The 12,552-nt window shown below is 31.7% G+C and overlaps 1 protein-coding gene across 1 annotated transcript in view; it reads right to left on the bottom strand.

The window, feature by feature from the left end:
- The window catches only part of LOC144850794 (uncharacterized), a 31,665-nt gene that overhangs the window by 9,254 nt on the left and 9,859 nt on the right, over positions 1–12,552 (bottom strand). The window contains exons 14-30 of the mRNA XM_078708235.1: positions 11,816–12,058; positions 9,041–9,187; positions 8,691–8,753; positions 8,212–8,370; positions 7,636–7,782; positions 6,756–7,010; positions 6,383–6,517; positions 6,184–6,267; positions 5,568–5,651; positions 5,222–5,305; positions 4,851–4,946; positions 2,889–2,972; positions 2,457–2,708; positions 1,980–2,084; positions 1,413–1,718; positions 662–904; positions 121–351 (exon numbers count right to left, since the gene is read on the bottom strand). Coding sequence (XP_078564361.1) covers positions 121–351; positions 662–904; positions 1,413–1,718; positions 1,980–2,084; positions 2,457–2,708; positions 2,889–2,972; positions 4,851–4,946; positions 5,222–5,305; positions 5,568–5,651; positions 6,184–6,267; positions 6,383–6,517; positions 6,756–7,010; positions 7,636–7,782; positions 8,212–8,370; positions 8,691–8,753; positions 9,041–9,187; positions 11,816–12,058 — 2,718 coding nt within the window. The remainder of the gene's footprint in view (positions 1–120; positions 352–661; positions 905–1,412; positions 1,719–1,979; positions 2,085–2,456; positions 2,709–2,888; positions 2,973–4,850; positions 4,947–5,221; positions 5,306–5,567; positions 5,652–6,183; positions 6,268–6,382; positions 6,518–6,755; positions 7,011–7,635; positions 7,783–8,211; positions 8,371–8,690; positions 8,754–9,040; positions 9,188–11,815; positions 12,059–12,552) is intronic.

Here is a 12,552-nt window from a genome sequence, read left to right on the forward strand (position 1 = left end):
ATTATATAAATATAATATATATATATAAATACAAATAGTATTGTTTGTTATATATATTTGACTATGTGACAAAAAAAAAGTACCTCTTGTTGTCTTTTAAAAAACTACTGTATTCCTTACCTCTTGTTGTCTTTTCAACAGCTCCCTCTTTAGGTTAGATACGGTAGACTCCGAACCCAGAATGTCTTCTCTTTTACTTTCTAACTCTTCATGATACTGTTTGATCTCATCTGTAAGGGAGGCTATCAATTGCTGGGCTTGGTTGTTCTTACCGGTTTGTTCTTCTAACTGATGTTCAATTTTTGCATACTCATGTTGTAGCCTCTGTAATGCTTCCTCTCGTCCATGTACCTACAAGAATATTTGAATCATAAAGCTCTGTCTACACTGATGTGCCGAAATATGGTAGTGATATGACATCATCATGCCCATATATGGGCATCACATTTTTGTTTTCACATAAACTTTGATAGTGTAGACAGAGCTTTATATTTCATATGTATATACAAGACTATCATCTTGAAAATGTTGTGTACACCTCCTGCAGGTTTCCACACATTATGTATTAACACACACTAAATATAGAGTGGTGCGGGACATGTATGAACAATGCTTTAAAGTGGTGTGGGAACATAATTAGTGCAAGTGTGAACAGCTTTACCTTAGAAGAGATCGTAAGCACCTGCTCCTCAAGGTTTTTCACCGTCTTAGTTGAGTTAGCTTCCACTCGTTGTAACTGGGTTGCAAGTTGATCCGCTCGATCTTTGTATCGAGCATGCTCAGATGTTTGTTTCTCGAGTTCCTTCTTGCTCGCTCTAAGTTCTTCTTTGAGGTTATCAACGTTTGATACTACTCTATCATGGCTATCTTCCTGTTGCTGGATGTTAATCTTTGAGTCGGAAACCTAACATAGAAACAATGTAAAACAATAGCTCAATAATTAAGTAATTAACTTAAAGAAACGTTAATGTAAACTGATTTTTTCGTCATGTTTATGTATAATTTTTCTCTTTACACCAGTGGACCTATTCACCAATCACATTTTCCTTAAATATTAAGTATACCACATAGCTGAATAAATATTTAAGTATTTCCCTTACATTGTATTCACTTAGATAGGAGATTTTTTTTTATTTTAAGCGTGTTTCCTTTAGCTTAAGTGTGAATGGTGAATATGGTCACTGGTGACCTCTTCCAATACACAGAATGTTCTTCCATACGGCCCAGTGTTGAAAAGGACAATAATATCAATGATATGCCCAGATATGGTACTGTAGTAAAATGAGATCATTGTGTCCATATATGTACTTTTTTTGTCACATAAGATTTGATAGTGTAGACAGAGCTTTAGAGTTAGACTGATCAAGATTTTTCAAGAGGAAAAAGTATTTTAACAAAGAAGAGAATCTCACCTGTTGCCTCAACAAATGAATCAAATGCTGTGACTCTTCTCTTTCATCTTTTAATCCACTATTCTCATCTTTAAACTTCAATTGCACTCTTTCTTTCTCATCCAGTTGAGTATTGACGTCAACCAGTTGACTGCGCAGCTCATCCATCTCGCGTCGACATTGCTCAACATTGTCAGCTCGTTGTTGCTTCTCGCTCTCCAGATGCCTTTCGACCTCCTGGATCTTACCGACAAGCTTCTGATTCTCAGCTTGATGCTCTTTTAGATCTTCTTGGAGACGGTAAATGGTTCTTTCACAAGATAATATCTAGAAATAAAAAAGACATCTTATTAAAGTCTTAAGCTCTGTCTACACTATCAAACTAGTTTGACAAAAAAGTGTGATGTGCCCAAATATGGTAGTGATATGCCCAAATATTTGTGTGAATATATGGGCACATCACATTTTGTTGTCACACAAAGTTTGATAGTGTAGACAGAGCTTCAATGAATAAATAAACTGAATGCCAAGCAAAATGAGGATATAATTATGATCTTTATGTTGGTTAAAAGAAATACTTTAATTTACTTTTTTATGCCTTTCATCTGCCAATTCTTGAAGTAATTTTTGATCATTTTCAGAATCTCTTAATTTCATATGGAGATGTGACAACTGTTGTTGCTGACTGGAACACTGAAAGAAAGTTATGTGAAAAACAATTTGAAAATTTGCAATTAATTGTATTAATATGTTCATACAAAGTGCTGTGAAACATGGAAGACAGCCTCAATGAACACTACAAGCCTCAAAATCTCTGTCTACACTATCAAACTAGTTTGACAAAAAAAGTGCGATGTGCCCAAATATGGTAGTGATATGATGTCATCGTGTCCATATATGGGCACATCACAATTTTTCGTCACATAAAGTTTGATAGACAGAGCTTTAGACATTTATTAATATATTGTAAAAAATAAGAATTTTGTATTAGTCACAAACACATCTTAAATGGAATTTATAGAGGTTTTATAAATATTATAATTTAAAGAAATGTAAAATACTTACTTCCTCTTCTGTGCCATGATACTGTTGCTGTGCTGTGTCCAACTCGGTTGACAACTTCAAGATCACCTGATCACGTTGGCTCACCTCCTGCTGGCATGTTCGGTGCTTTTCTTGGCTAATTGCCAAGTTTAACTCGGTGCCCGATAGCTTGTCTATCAGTTGTTTTCCTTGTTCACTGGACTCTCTCGATAACTGACTTAACTTGGAATTTTCAACTTTCAAAGTTTCAATCACTTCCTCAAGTTTTAATAGCTAAAAATATTAAAAATCACTATTATCGCAAAACAAAAATGACTGGATGGGAAAAAATGTTTTCCCACGAGAATGTTGTTCTTTCTACTAAAATGTCCATCAAGGTTTTAATAACACATGAGTCGGAGAGCTTCTAGTCTAGTTATAAAGACACTTAGCTGAAAAAAACTGGTGAATTACCTCATCGTAGCAAGCTGTATACTGTTGTTGTGATTCCATCAGTTCTTCTCTTAGTTGGGCGATATTATCGTCCCTATGGGAAATCTAAGAAAATTATAAAACAAAACAGATTAATTTAATCACTTGAGCAAACTACATTTCCAAATAATTACTCTAAATATTGTTAATTGAAAAAAAGTACGACAGATGACATCAATCTACATAATTAAACGAGATTAAGTTATCTTGTTTTTTAGGTTTGATTATTACTCTCGTATAAACCATTTCTCTACCTTGATATCTGCAAAATTTAACTACAAATGAAAATAAAAAGACTCTGAAAATGTTTATTTCTTTATTTTATTGCATCAACGACCACACACGTATATTTACAACAGTAAGTGTTCCTTAAAATCATATTTAAATATTCATAATAATATATACTTATATATATATAACCTTAAATGATCCGTAAAGAAAAGGTGAAATGAAATGTTTGCAATATAAAAAATATAATTTAATTTTAACCTATTTTTGTGGTGAATTCTTGGTGCTATGTATAGGAACATACAAATGCATGAAGACAAGTTGTAACAGAATATGCAGCCAGAAAATGATAAAACATTTAACCAATCATCTTTCTGTTAGATATATTCACCATTTATATGGCAATACCATATTTACCATTTATATAGGCTTTTTCTACCCTTATTAATATTACTGATAATTGGGTGCTACACTTAACAAATGTGTCTATCCTTCTTTATATATTTCATAACATCCCTGATATTCGGGTGCTACACTGTACAATTCATAACATCCCTGATATTCGGGTGCTACACTGTACATATGTGTCTATCCTCCTTTATATTATATTTCATAACATCCCTGATATTCGGGTGCTACACTGTACAATTCATAACATCCCTGAAATTCGGGTGCTACACTGTACATATGTGTCTATCCTTCTTTATATTATATATTTCACATAATCACTGAAAACTGGGTGCTACATATGTATTAAGTGTTCCTAGTATAGCTGGCACCAAAGCAACTGTGTGGTAATGCACGAGTGGTTGTACTACTGTACATAGTGTTCATTCAATTAGAGTGCAAAGTTTTCATTTTAAGGACACTTTGGGTGTGGGGGTTGGAGGAACGGGAGGGGTAAATATTCAACATTGCGACAGTAGTGGCTTCATTAAACTTCTGTTGAGAAATATGATGCGAGTGCAATTTGCTTATTTACAGGTCTCTGGTTGTTTTCGAATTGTTTAGTCGTGTTAAGTTGTTTTGCTAGTTTTAACAGAACTTTGTTTTTCTGAATTTCAAATTAAAATTGACAAAGGTACATGTAAAAATAATTAGTGAGATTGAATGTTAGATGAGGCAAAGTAAAGTTAAAAAGTGTTGCCAAAATGATACAAATGAATGTGATATGTTTTGGTGCAAAATGAGTCATATTAATGTGTTGGAGTGAGATATTAATTAATGTGATCATGAGATGTGAAGTATGAGATGATAAATTGAGACAAGACAATGAATTATATAGTGCGAGATATGATATGAAATGATGTGAGATTTTCAAGCACAAAAAGGCATAACAAAAATAGAAATAAATGTTTTTACAGAGTTGGTAATGGGAAGCATGTAAGAAAGAAAACAGTAGTTTAATAATTAAAAAAAAATGATATAGCTATAGTCATCACTTCTGCTCTTGATGTCTTAAAACTCCCAAATTCGAAACCCGACAAATTGGGCCAGAGAGTTAAGAACATACTTATTTCATTCAAGTGAGGTACTTATTTCATTCAAGTGAGGAACTTATTTGAATGCAAAGAATATAAAATTGGTGGTGTATAGATATTTATCTATATTTGGGCCAGATATAGACAAATAATAATACAAATAAGGTTATATTGCACGATAATGCATATAACCTAATAAGTTAGTACATTATGCAAGATAATAAATAACACTAACCTCATCTTCATTTCTTCGTCTCATCTCTTGCATATCCATCTGTGCTTTTGTCAAGGAGTCTTCCAGTTTCTTAAGCATCTCTGATTGTCGTTGATTCTAAAACCAAACACATTACAATGTACAAATGTGATTTATGTATTTAATGTTTTATACTAATATAACAAATTAATAATAATAATTGTCTTTTGTATAGCACCTAACCAAAATAAATTTTCTCTAAAGCGCTACGACCACAAGGCTCGAACTAGATAGAAATTACGTCATTTCATATGCTGCTATGCGAAAGAGATTGGTTTTCAGCAACTGTTTGAAGATGTCAATAAAGTTGGCATTCTTGAGTGATTGTACAGTATTATAAAAAGTCAACTTACTTCAGAGGAACGACTTTGGTTGCGTGATTTGAGTTTTGAATTCTCATTGTCCAACTTTTGCAACAGGCTATCGCGTTCACCAATCTAAAGGTCAAAGTTGAGAGTAGAAATTACTATGTTAAATTGAGTCTCTCAATATTTTGAACTTGGTTAATGAGCCTGTAAAAACTAATACAAAAGAGATAAACTTTAATTAGCTATACAGTACACCTATTATGGGGATATTTTCTTGACCCCTGAGTGTCCTCTGAATAGGGATTGGTCGTAGTATTAAAACACATACAGTATTGCCTCTCTTCTATGTTACTTTTACATTATTATTTCGTTGATTTGTAATATGTGTTACCTTTGAAAGGAGTTCTTTGAGTTGTTGCTTCTGTGCGGACATGTCAGACTTGTAATCATCCACAGCTTCACTCTTTAGTTGTAACTATACACAAATATATGAGTATTACTTCATGAGTATTACTTTATGTTATAAATGTAATCAAAAGTGAGATTTACAGAATTGAAAGAAAGCCAGATTCTCTACAAAGATTTTCTAAATCTCTGTCTACACTATCAAACTTTATATGACAAAAATGTTATGTGCCCACATATGGACGTGATGATGTCATATCACTACCATATTTAGGCATATCACTACCATATTTGGGCACATCATACTTTTTTGTCAAACTAGTTTGACAGTGTAGACAGAGCTTAACTTATTGTCAAAGCTTGTCAAACGATTTAAGATAATTAAGGAACCATTCCAACTACTGGACTTACTGCAGTAACTACATTTTGTTTACTTTTAACATGTTTATGCAATTTTTAAAGCAAGTTTATCTTGGCTAATCATACAATGTTTATTGCAATGACTGACTGATAAACTTCTTCATTGAAACCAAACAATATGTTATTTCAAAATCTAGTTACTGCAGTAACTGCAGTGTTATAAACACTAACATATTAGTTACCTGTTGATGTAACTCATCATTCCTTGCTTGAGCGTCTTGTAATTCTCTGTTCATTGTATTACATGTATCTTCCAGTCTAGCAACCTAAAGTACAAACATATTCTTATTAAGCTACCTTTCAGACACACATACTAAAGATAATGTTATTGTTAGTTAAATAATGCTGTGTTCACACTTGGGCACAATAAGTGTATTCTACCTCTTCCTTAATATTGAAGTGTTTGTCATCAATCTCTTGCAGCTGTCTCTGATTGGATATCAAATTTGATTTCGTCTGTTCTAGCTCTTTTGTCAGATCTCTGTTTTGGTGCTTAGCTTGATCAAGCTCTCTTATCTTAAACACAAAATATGAACAACAACAATTTAATTAGTCAAGTAGTTTTGATCTTAAACACAAAATATGAATACAGTAAGTAAGTAATCCTACAATTATCCTAAAACTAAAGCTCTGTCCACACTATCAAAGTTTAAGTGACAAAAAATGTAATGCGATATCATATCAGTACCATATTTTGGCACAAGATTTGATAGTCTAGACAAGGCTTAAGTTTAGTCAAATGATCTTAACTTACTCTTTGTGTAAGTTTATCTTCGGTAAGAGTAAGCTGGTCTCGTAGCGCAACCTGTTCCACTCGAGCGCCTTCCAACATCTCCTGCCGCTTGCTCACTTCTGATGTCAACAAGTCCGTTTCACTAGAAGCGGTCAGCTGCATGGCCTGTACGCGAGCTGACAAACGTCCGTTCTCTTCAACAACGTCTTTGTAACTTTTATGTGATTTATCCAATTCATTTTCTAAGCGGGAATATTTTGCTGTCAACCTGTTCACCTGAAGAGAAAAGTGTATTTGTTTTGAAGTGTACGTTGGTTGTTGGATTATTTATTTAATTCACACTTTCTTATCCTAAAACTCTGTCTACACTATCAAACTTTATGTGACAAAAAAAATGTGATGTGCCCATATATGGATGTGATGATGTTACATCACTACCGTATTTGTGCACATCACACTTTTATTGTCAAACTAGTTTGATAGTGTAGACAGTGCTTTAGGCCTATTGATAGTGGAATGAGATTGATGGGCCATTCTAAAGCTCTGTCTACACTATCAAACTAGTATAAAAAAAAATTGATGTGCCCAAATATGGTAGTGATATGACATCATCATGTCTATATATGGGCACATTACATGTTTTGTCACATAAAGTTTGATAGTGTAGACAGTGCTTTAGGCCTATTGATTGTGGAATGAGATTGACGGGCCATTCGAAAGCTCTGTCTACACAATCAAACTAGTTTGACAAAAAAAGTATGATGTGCCCAAATATGGCAGTGATATTCTCAAATATGGTATTGATATGACATCATCATGTCTATATATGGGTACATTACATGTTTTTTCACATAAAGTTTGATAGTGTAGACAGAGCTTTGGAGTCGCACGCTCAATCTACCTCTTCTGTTGTCCTGCGGTGCTCTTCCTGTGCTGCCATCAAATCAACTTCTAATTTCTGAATGGCTTTCTCTCTTCTGCTCACCTCTCCTTGGTTTTCTTGCTGTAGTTGCTGCAGCTTCTCTATCATCTCATCACGTTTCTGTATCTAAGGTAACATAACATTTAAATTGATGTGTTTGTTTATATTTTTACTTATTAGTAAATGTGATAAAAATAAAGATATTTTAATCTCAGTTGGGTTGACTCATATTTTCTTGTATTCCTTACATAATATTCATAATTTCAGAATTATCATTTGGGTGAGTTAGTTTCTTTCTGTTTGAAGTTCAATAAAAAAACACTAGTTATAATAATACATAATAATATTCGTTTTTATATAGCGCTTATTGCACAATGCTTCTAAGCAATTCACATTATTACCATGGTCATTTTTTGGATCAAACATGTATTGAAACATACTCCCATAATGCAGCTAGTAATCAGAACAAAGTTGTGTCTTGATCTAACCGGGTAAATCATTTATAATTGTAACAATGTATGATTCACAAATGACAAAATGAACAAGGTGATATACTTGTGCTTGGACATGTGACAGTTTTTGTTGCAATGACATCGCATCTCTTTTAAGATTTTGAACCAACACATCACGCTCTGTTAGATCAGCTTTAAATTGTGCTGACCCCTGGCTACTGCTTCGCTGCATCGCTTCGAGTTTATCACTCAGGTCACGTACCTAACAAAGCGAGATGATTTAAGCAAATGAACATGAATAAAATGCAGAGGTAGAAAGCATGGTTCTGGTTCCTAAATAGATCTGTGCCTTTTGGTGTAACTTTATGCTTGATATTCAAGAATAGGAATTACAGATTTTTCTGAATAGAATAGTGAGGCAACATTTAAATTGATAAATGAATTATGCATAAACTCTATAATGTATGTAGAGTACAGTACATATGTATGACTTATAACAAATAGTATGTATGTAGCATTGGTTTTTGTAGCAAAAGGTTTAAAAATGAAAGCAATAAGATTGGAAAACAAATTATTATTTACTTTTTCCTCATAAGACTTTACTATTGTTTGATTTTCTTCTTCTTTCTGTTGTGCTGTTGAAATCTAAAAATAAAGATTTAGCACTTCAATATACATTGTCTATATTGACATTTGAACTTTAAACTATGAACTTTAAACTATGAAGTTTAAACTTTAAACTATGAACTATAAACTATGAACTTTAAACTATGAACTTTAAACTATAAACTTTAAACTATAAACTATGAACTTTAAACTATGAATCTTAAACTATGAACTTTAAACTATGAACTTTAAACTATAAACTTTAAACTTTAAACCATGAACCTTAAACTATGAACTTTAAACTATGACCTCTAAATTACCTTTACCTGTTCAGCATTCTGCTTGATGTCTGTCCTGAGTTGTTGTATTACCTCTCCTCTGTGTTGTACCTGACTGTAACTATCTCGTAGCTTTTTCTCGATTATTAAGATGTCTGACTTTAATCTAACCACTTCATCGTGCCTCTGAGCAACCTTAATAAAACAATTTCTTTTTTTATTTATAATCATGAGATTTCAAATTTTAGATTTGACAAGAATATATATATAAACTTTATTTATTCAAGAGACTGAGTACAGCACAACTTGTTCAATCAACATTGATTGTTTTTACACAAGTTTGTGATAAGACACAAGCATATTTGTATTCCGTTTGGTTTTGAATTAAATGTTAAAATATATTATATCATGAAACCATGGATTTCTCTGTGTTCCTTAATCCATGAGAAACACTGCTAGATGACTTATTGGCAACATGCAAAATAATATGCAATTTCAGTACGTAGAATAATGTAAGAGCATTTGTTATAATACGCTTGTATATATTAGCATGTTAGTATAAAGTGTTAATCTTATAGATTTTGCGCTTAACAAAATTAAGTACCAGTAAGTTATTTTTGTACAAATCTATTCAATAATATCAAAACATATTAATAAATTTGTCAAGGCTTTTTTTATGAGCGTGGCTTTTCTATACTCTCCCCTAAACTTTTAATTCATTGTTGGTTGGGAAACAAATAATTAAATAAAGCTCTGCCTACACTATCAAACTTTATGTGACAAAAAAAATGTGATGTGCCCATATATGGACATGATGTCATATCACTACCATATTTGGGTACATCACAATTTTTTTGTCAAACTAGTTTAATGTGTAGACATAGCTTAACATTCTCTTATTATGGTACTATTATTGACTAATATTGAATGTTGTTTAATTAAAAGCTTAAAATATAATAGTAACAGATTTTCATTAAATCTGACATAGTTCAGTTTCCTGTTGATTACAAAATGTTATTACGTTTTCTTTTCAGCATACAATACGCTTTATGACATGTTTTATGTTTTTTCGTGACAAAATGCAATAAAAGCATAATTATGGTAATACTTATGTTCTACTTTAGTTTCCTATTTCTGTCAATATCTTTATAATCTAATCTATGATAATATAGTATTAATATGTTTTTTAATATTTTTTATTTCTGACAATATATGTTTTTTTCCAAATAATTATGATTTTTTTTTATATTTCCTATTTTTGATCAAATATGTTTTTTCCAAATGATTTTTTTTATATTTCATATAAATTTCTGACAATTTTTTTGTTAACACAATATTATTTTTGTTATTAATGTTTTGTATTTCTGGTTGTGAAAAATTCTTCTTTACAATCTAACATATGATAATATTAAAAATATGTTTCCCTTAATTTCCTATTCCAGTATTCAGATTTTTTTTATATTTCCTATTTTTGATAAAATATATGTTTTTTCCAAATGATTTTTTTTATATTTTATATACATTTCTGACAATTTTGTTGTTAATACAATATGTTTTTTTATTAATCTTTTTGGTTGTGAGAGAGTTTCCGGTTGTCAGAGTCTGATATTGAGAGAGTCGGTTGCATTAGTATACAAATTTTTTTAGTTACTATTGTTAGTTATTATTTTAGTTATTTGCTTTAGAAGCAACTGTAAATATTACTAAAAAAAGCATATTTATTAGCAAACACAAGATTAATACAAGAAAATGGTTATTATATAGTTAGCTATAGCAGCATTCACCAGGTCAGTTTTAATAACTAATTCCTCTAGGCGATAATAAAATAATAAAAAAAATAAAATCCAATATAAGGCATTTAGTGTACCATGTATCAATGGTAAGGCCATAGATCAGCCGAGAAAAAGCATTTTAATTTGATTAAAGTATTAGCAAATGTTTAAAGCTCTGTCTACACTATTAAACAAGTTTGATAATAAAAGTGTGATATGCCCAAATATGGTAGTGATATGCTTAAATATGGTATTGATATGACATCATCATGTCCATATATGGGCACATCACATTTTTCTGTCACATAAAGTTTGATAGTGTAGACAAACAAACTATTTTTAGTAAATGTATCAAATTTAAAACTAGAGATTAGTAAAGAAGCATTTCAGGGAAGGTATTTAAAGCTTAACTGATTTTCTTACCATAAGTAATTCCAACGTTCAACCAAAACACATTTCCATGCAAATTTAAAATAAAAACATTTGGATTATATTTTTATTTTATAGAATTTATGATTTATTGTTGAAATGCTAATATAAAAAATACATGCAACAACTTGAAAAAAAAATGTAATTGTTATGTGCACTCTTTAAACAATTTATGCAATTATTTAGTTAGCAATTTTTGTTTAATTGCAGTGATTGCTCCACAAACAAATCATTTCACACATTACTGCAGTAAAAAAATGCAGTTTCTGCAGTAGAATATGACTCCTTACTTTATGATAAAATGTAAAATTAAATTATGTAGGTCTATCATATAACAAAAGTATTACTAATATAACATACTAAAATGTTAATCTTGCTAGAAAATCCCTTACTTTATGATAAAGTAAGAAACAAAATAAGTAGGTCTATCATAACAAAAGTATTACTAATATGTCTACACTATCAAACTAGTTTGACAAATATGGTAGTGATATGACAGCATCATGTCCATATATGGGCACATCACAGTTTTTGTCACATAAAGTTTGATAGTGTAAACAGAGCTTTACATAGTAAAATTACATTTCATTTTTGAGTGTAAAAATAGGCAAAACACACTGACCTCTGCCGTCAATGCAATCCTTTCGTCCTTCTTCTCTGTCTGAAGCGTCTCCACCACTCGTTGTAGTTCTAGTACGTGTGACGACAGTTGAGGTTCTTTGCGTCGCAGATCATGAATCTCAGATTGGACCGTCCGAAGAGTTTTTTCGCTCGAACTTAATTCTTTTACCGACGTCTCGTATTTCACTTTCATATTTTGAACGTCTTTTTCTAGTTGACTTAATTTTATGTCTTTTTCCGAGTTCTGAATATAAAAAAAAATGTGAATGTGGTTTAAGTTGTGTTAGGATGGTTTGTAAAGCTCAAACTTTATGTGACAAAAAAATGTGATGTGCCCAAATATGGACATGATGATGTCATATCACTACCATATTTGGGTATATCACTACCATATTTGGGCACATCACACTTTTCTTGTCAGAATAGTTTGATAGTAGAGAGGTTTCGCAATCTTACGAATACGATAACAAAAACGGATACGTCACGCACACGTATTCGTTTTTCGTAAGCCAGTAAAAATCTGTTTCGCATGGCAACGAAATATTGAGGGCGCCGTCCAAAACGTGACTGTGGTAAATTTGAGCGAAGCGCAGGTACGTGTTGCTTGGCTGCCTAGGCCTAGCGTAACATCAAAGCGAGTGAGGACTTTAAAAACTGCTATTTATCAAATTTACTTGGCATTTTAGTAAATTACTTCAGTAAATTACTTTCAATAAATCTATAATTATATTATAATCA

The sequence above is a fragment of the Antedon bifida genome, chromosome 8, assembly GCF_963402885.1.
Source record: "Antedon bifida chromosome 8, ecAntBifi1.1, whole genome shotgun sequence".
Taxonomy (NCBI): domain Eukaryota; kingdom Metazoa; phylum Echinodermata; class Crinoidea; order Comatulida; family Antedonidae; genus Antedon; species Antedon bifida.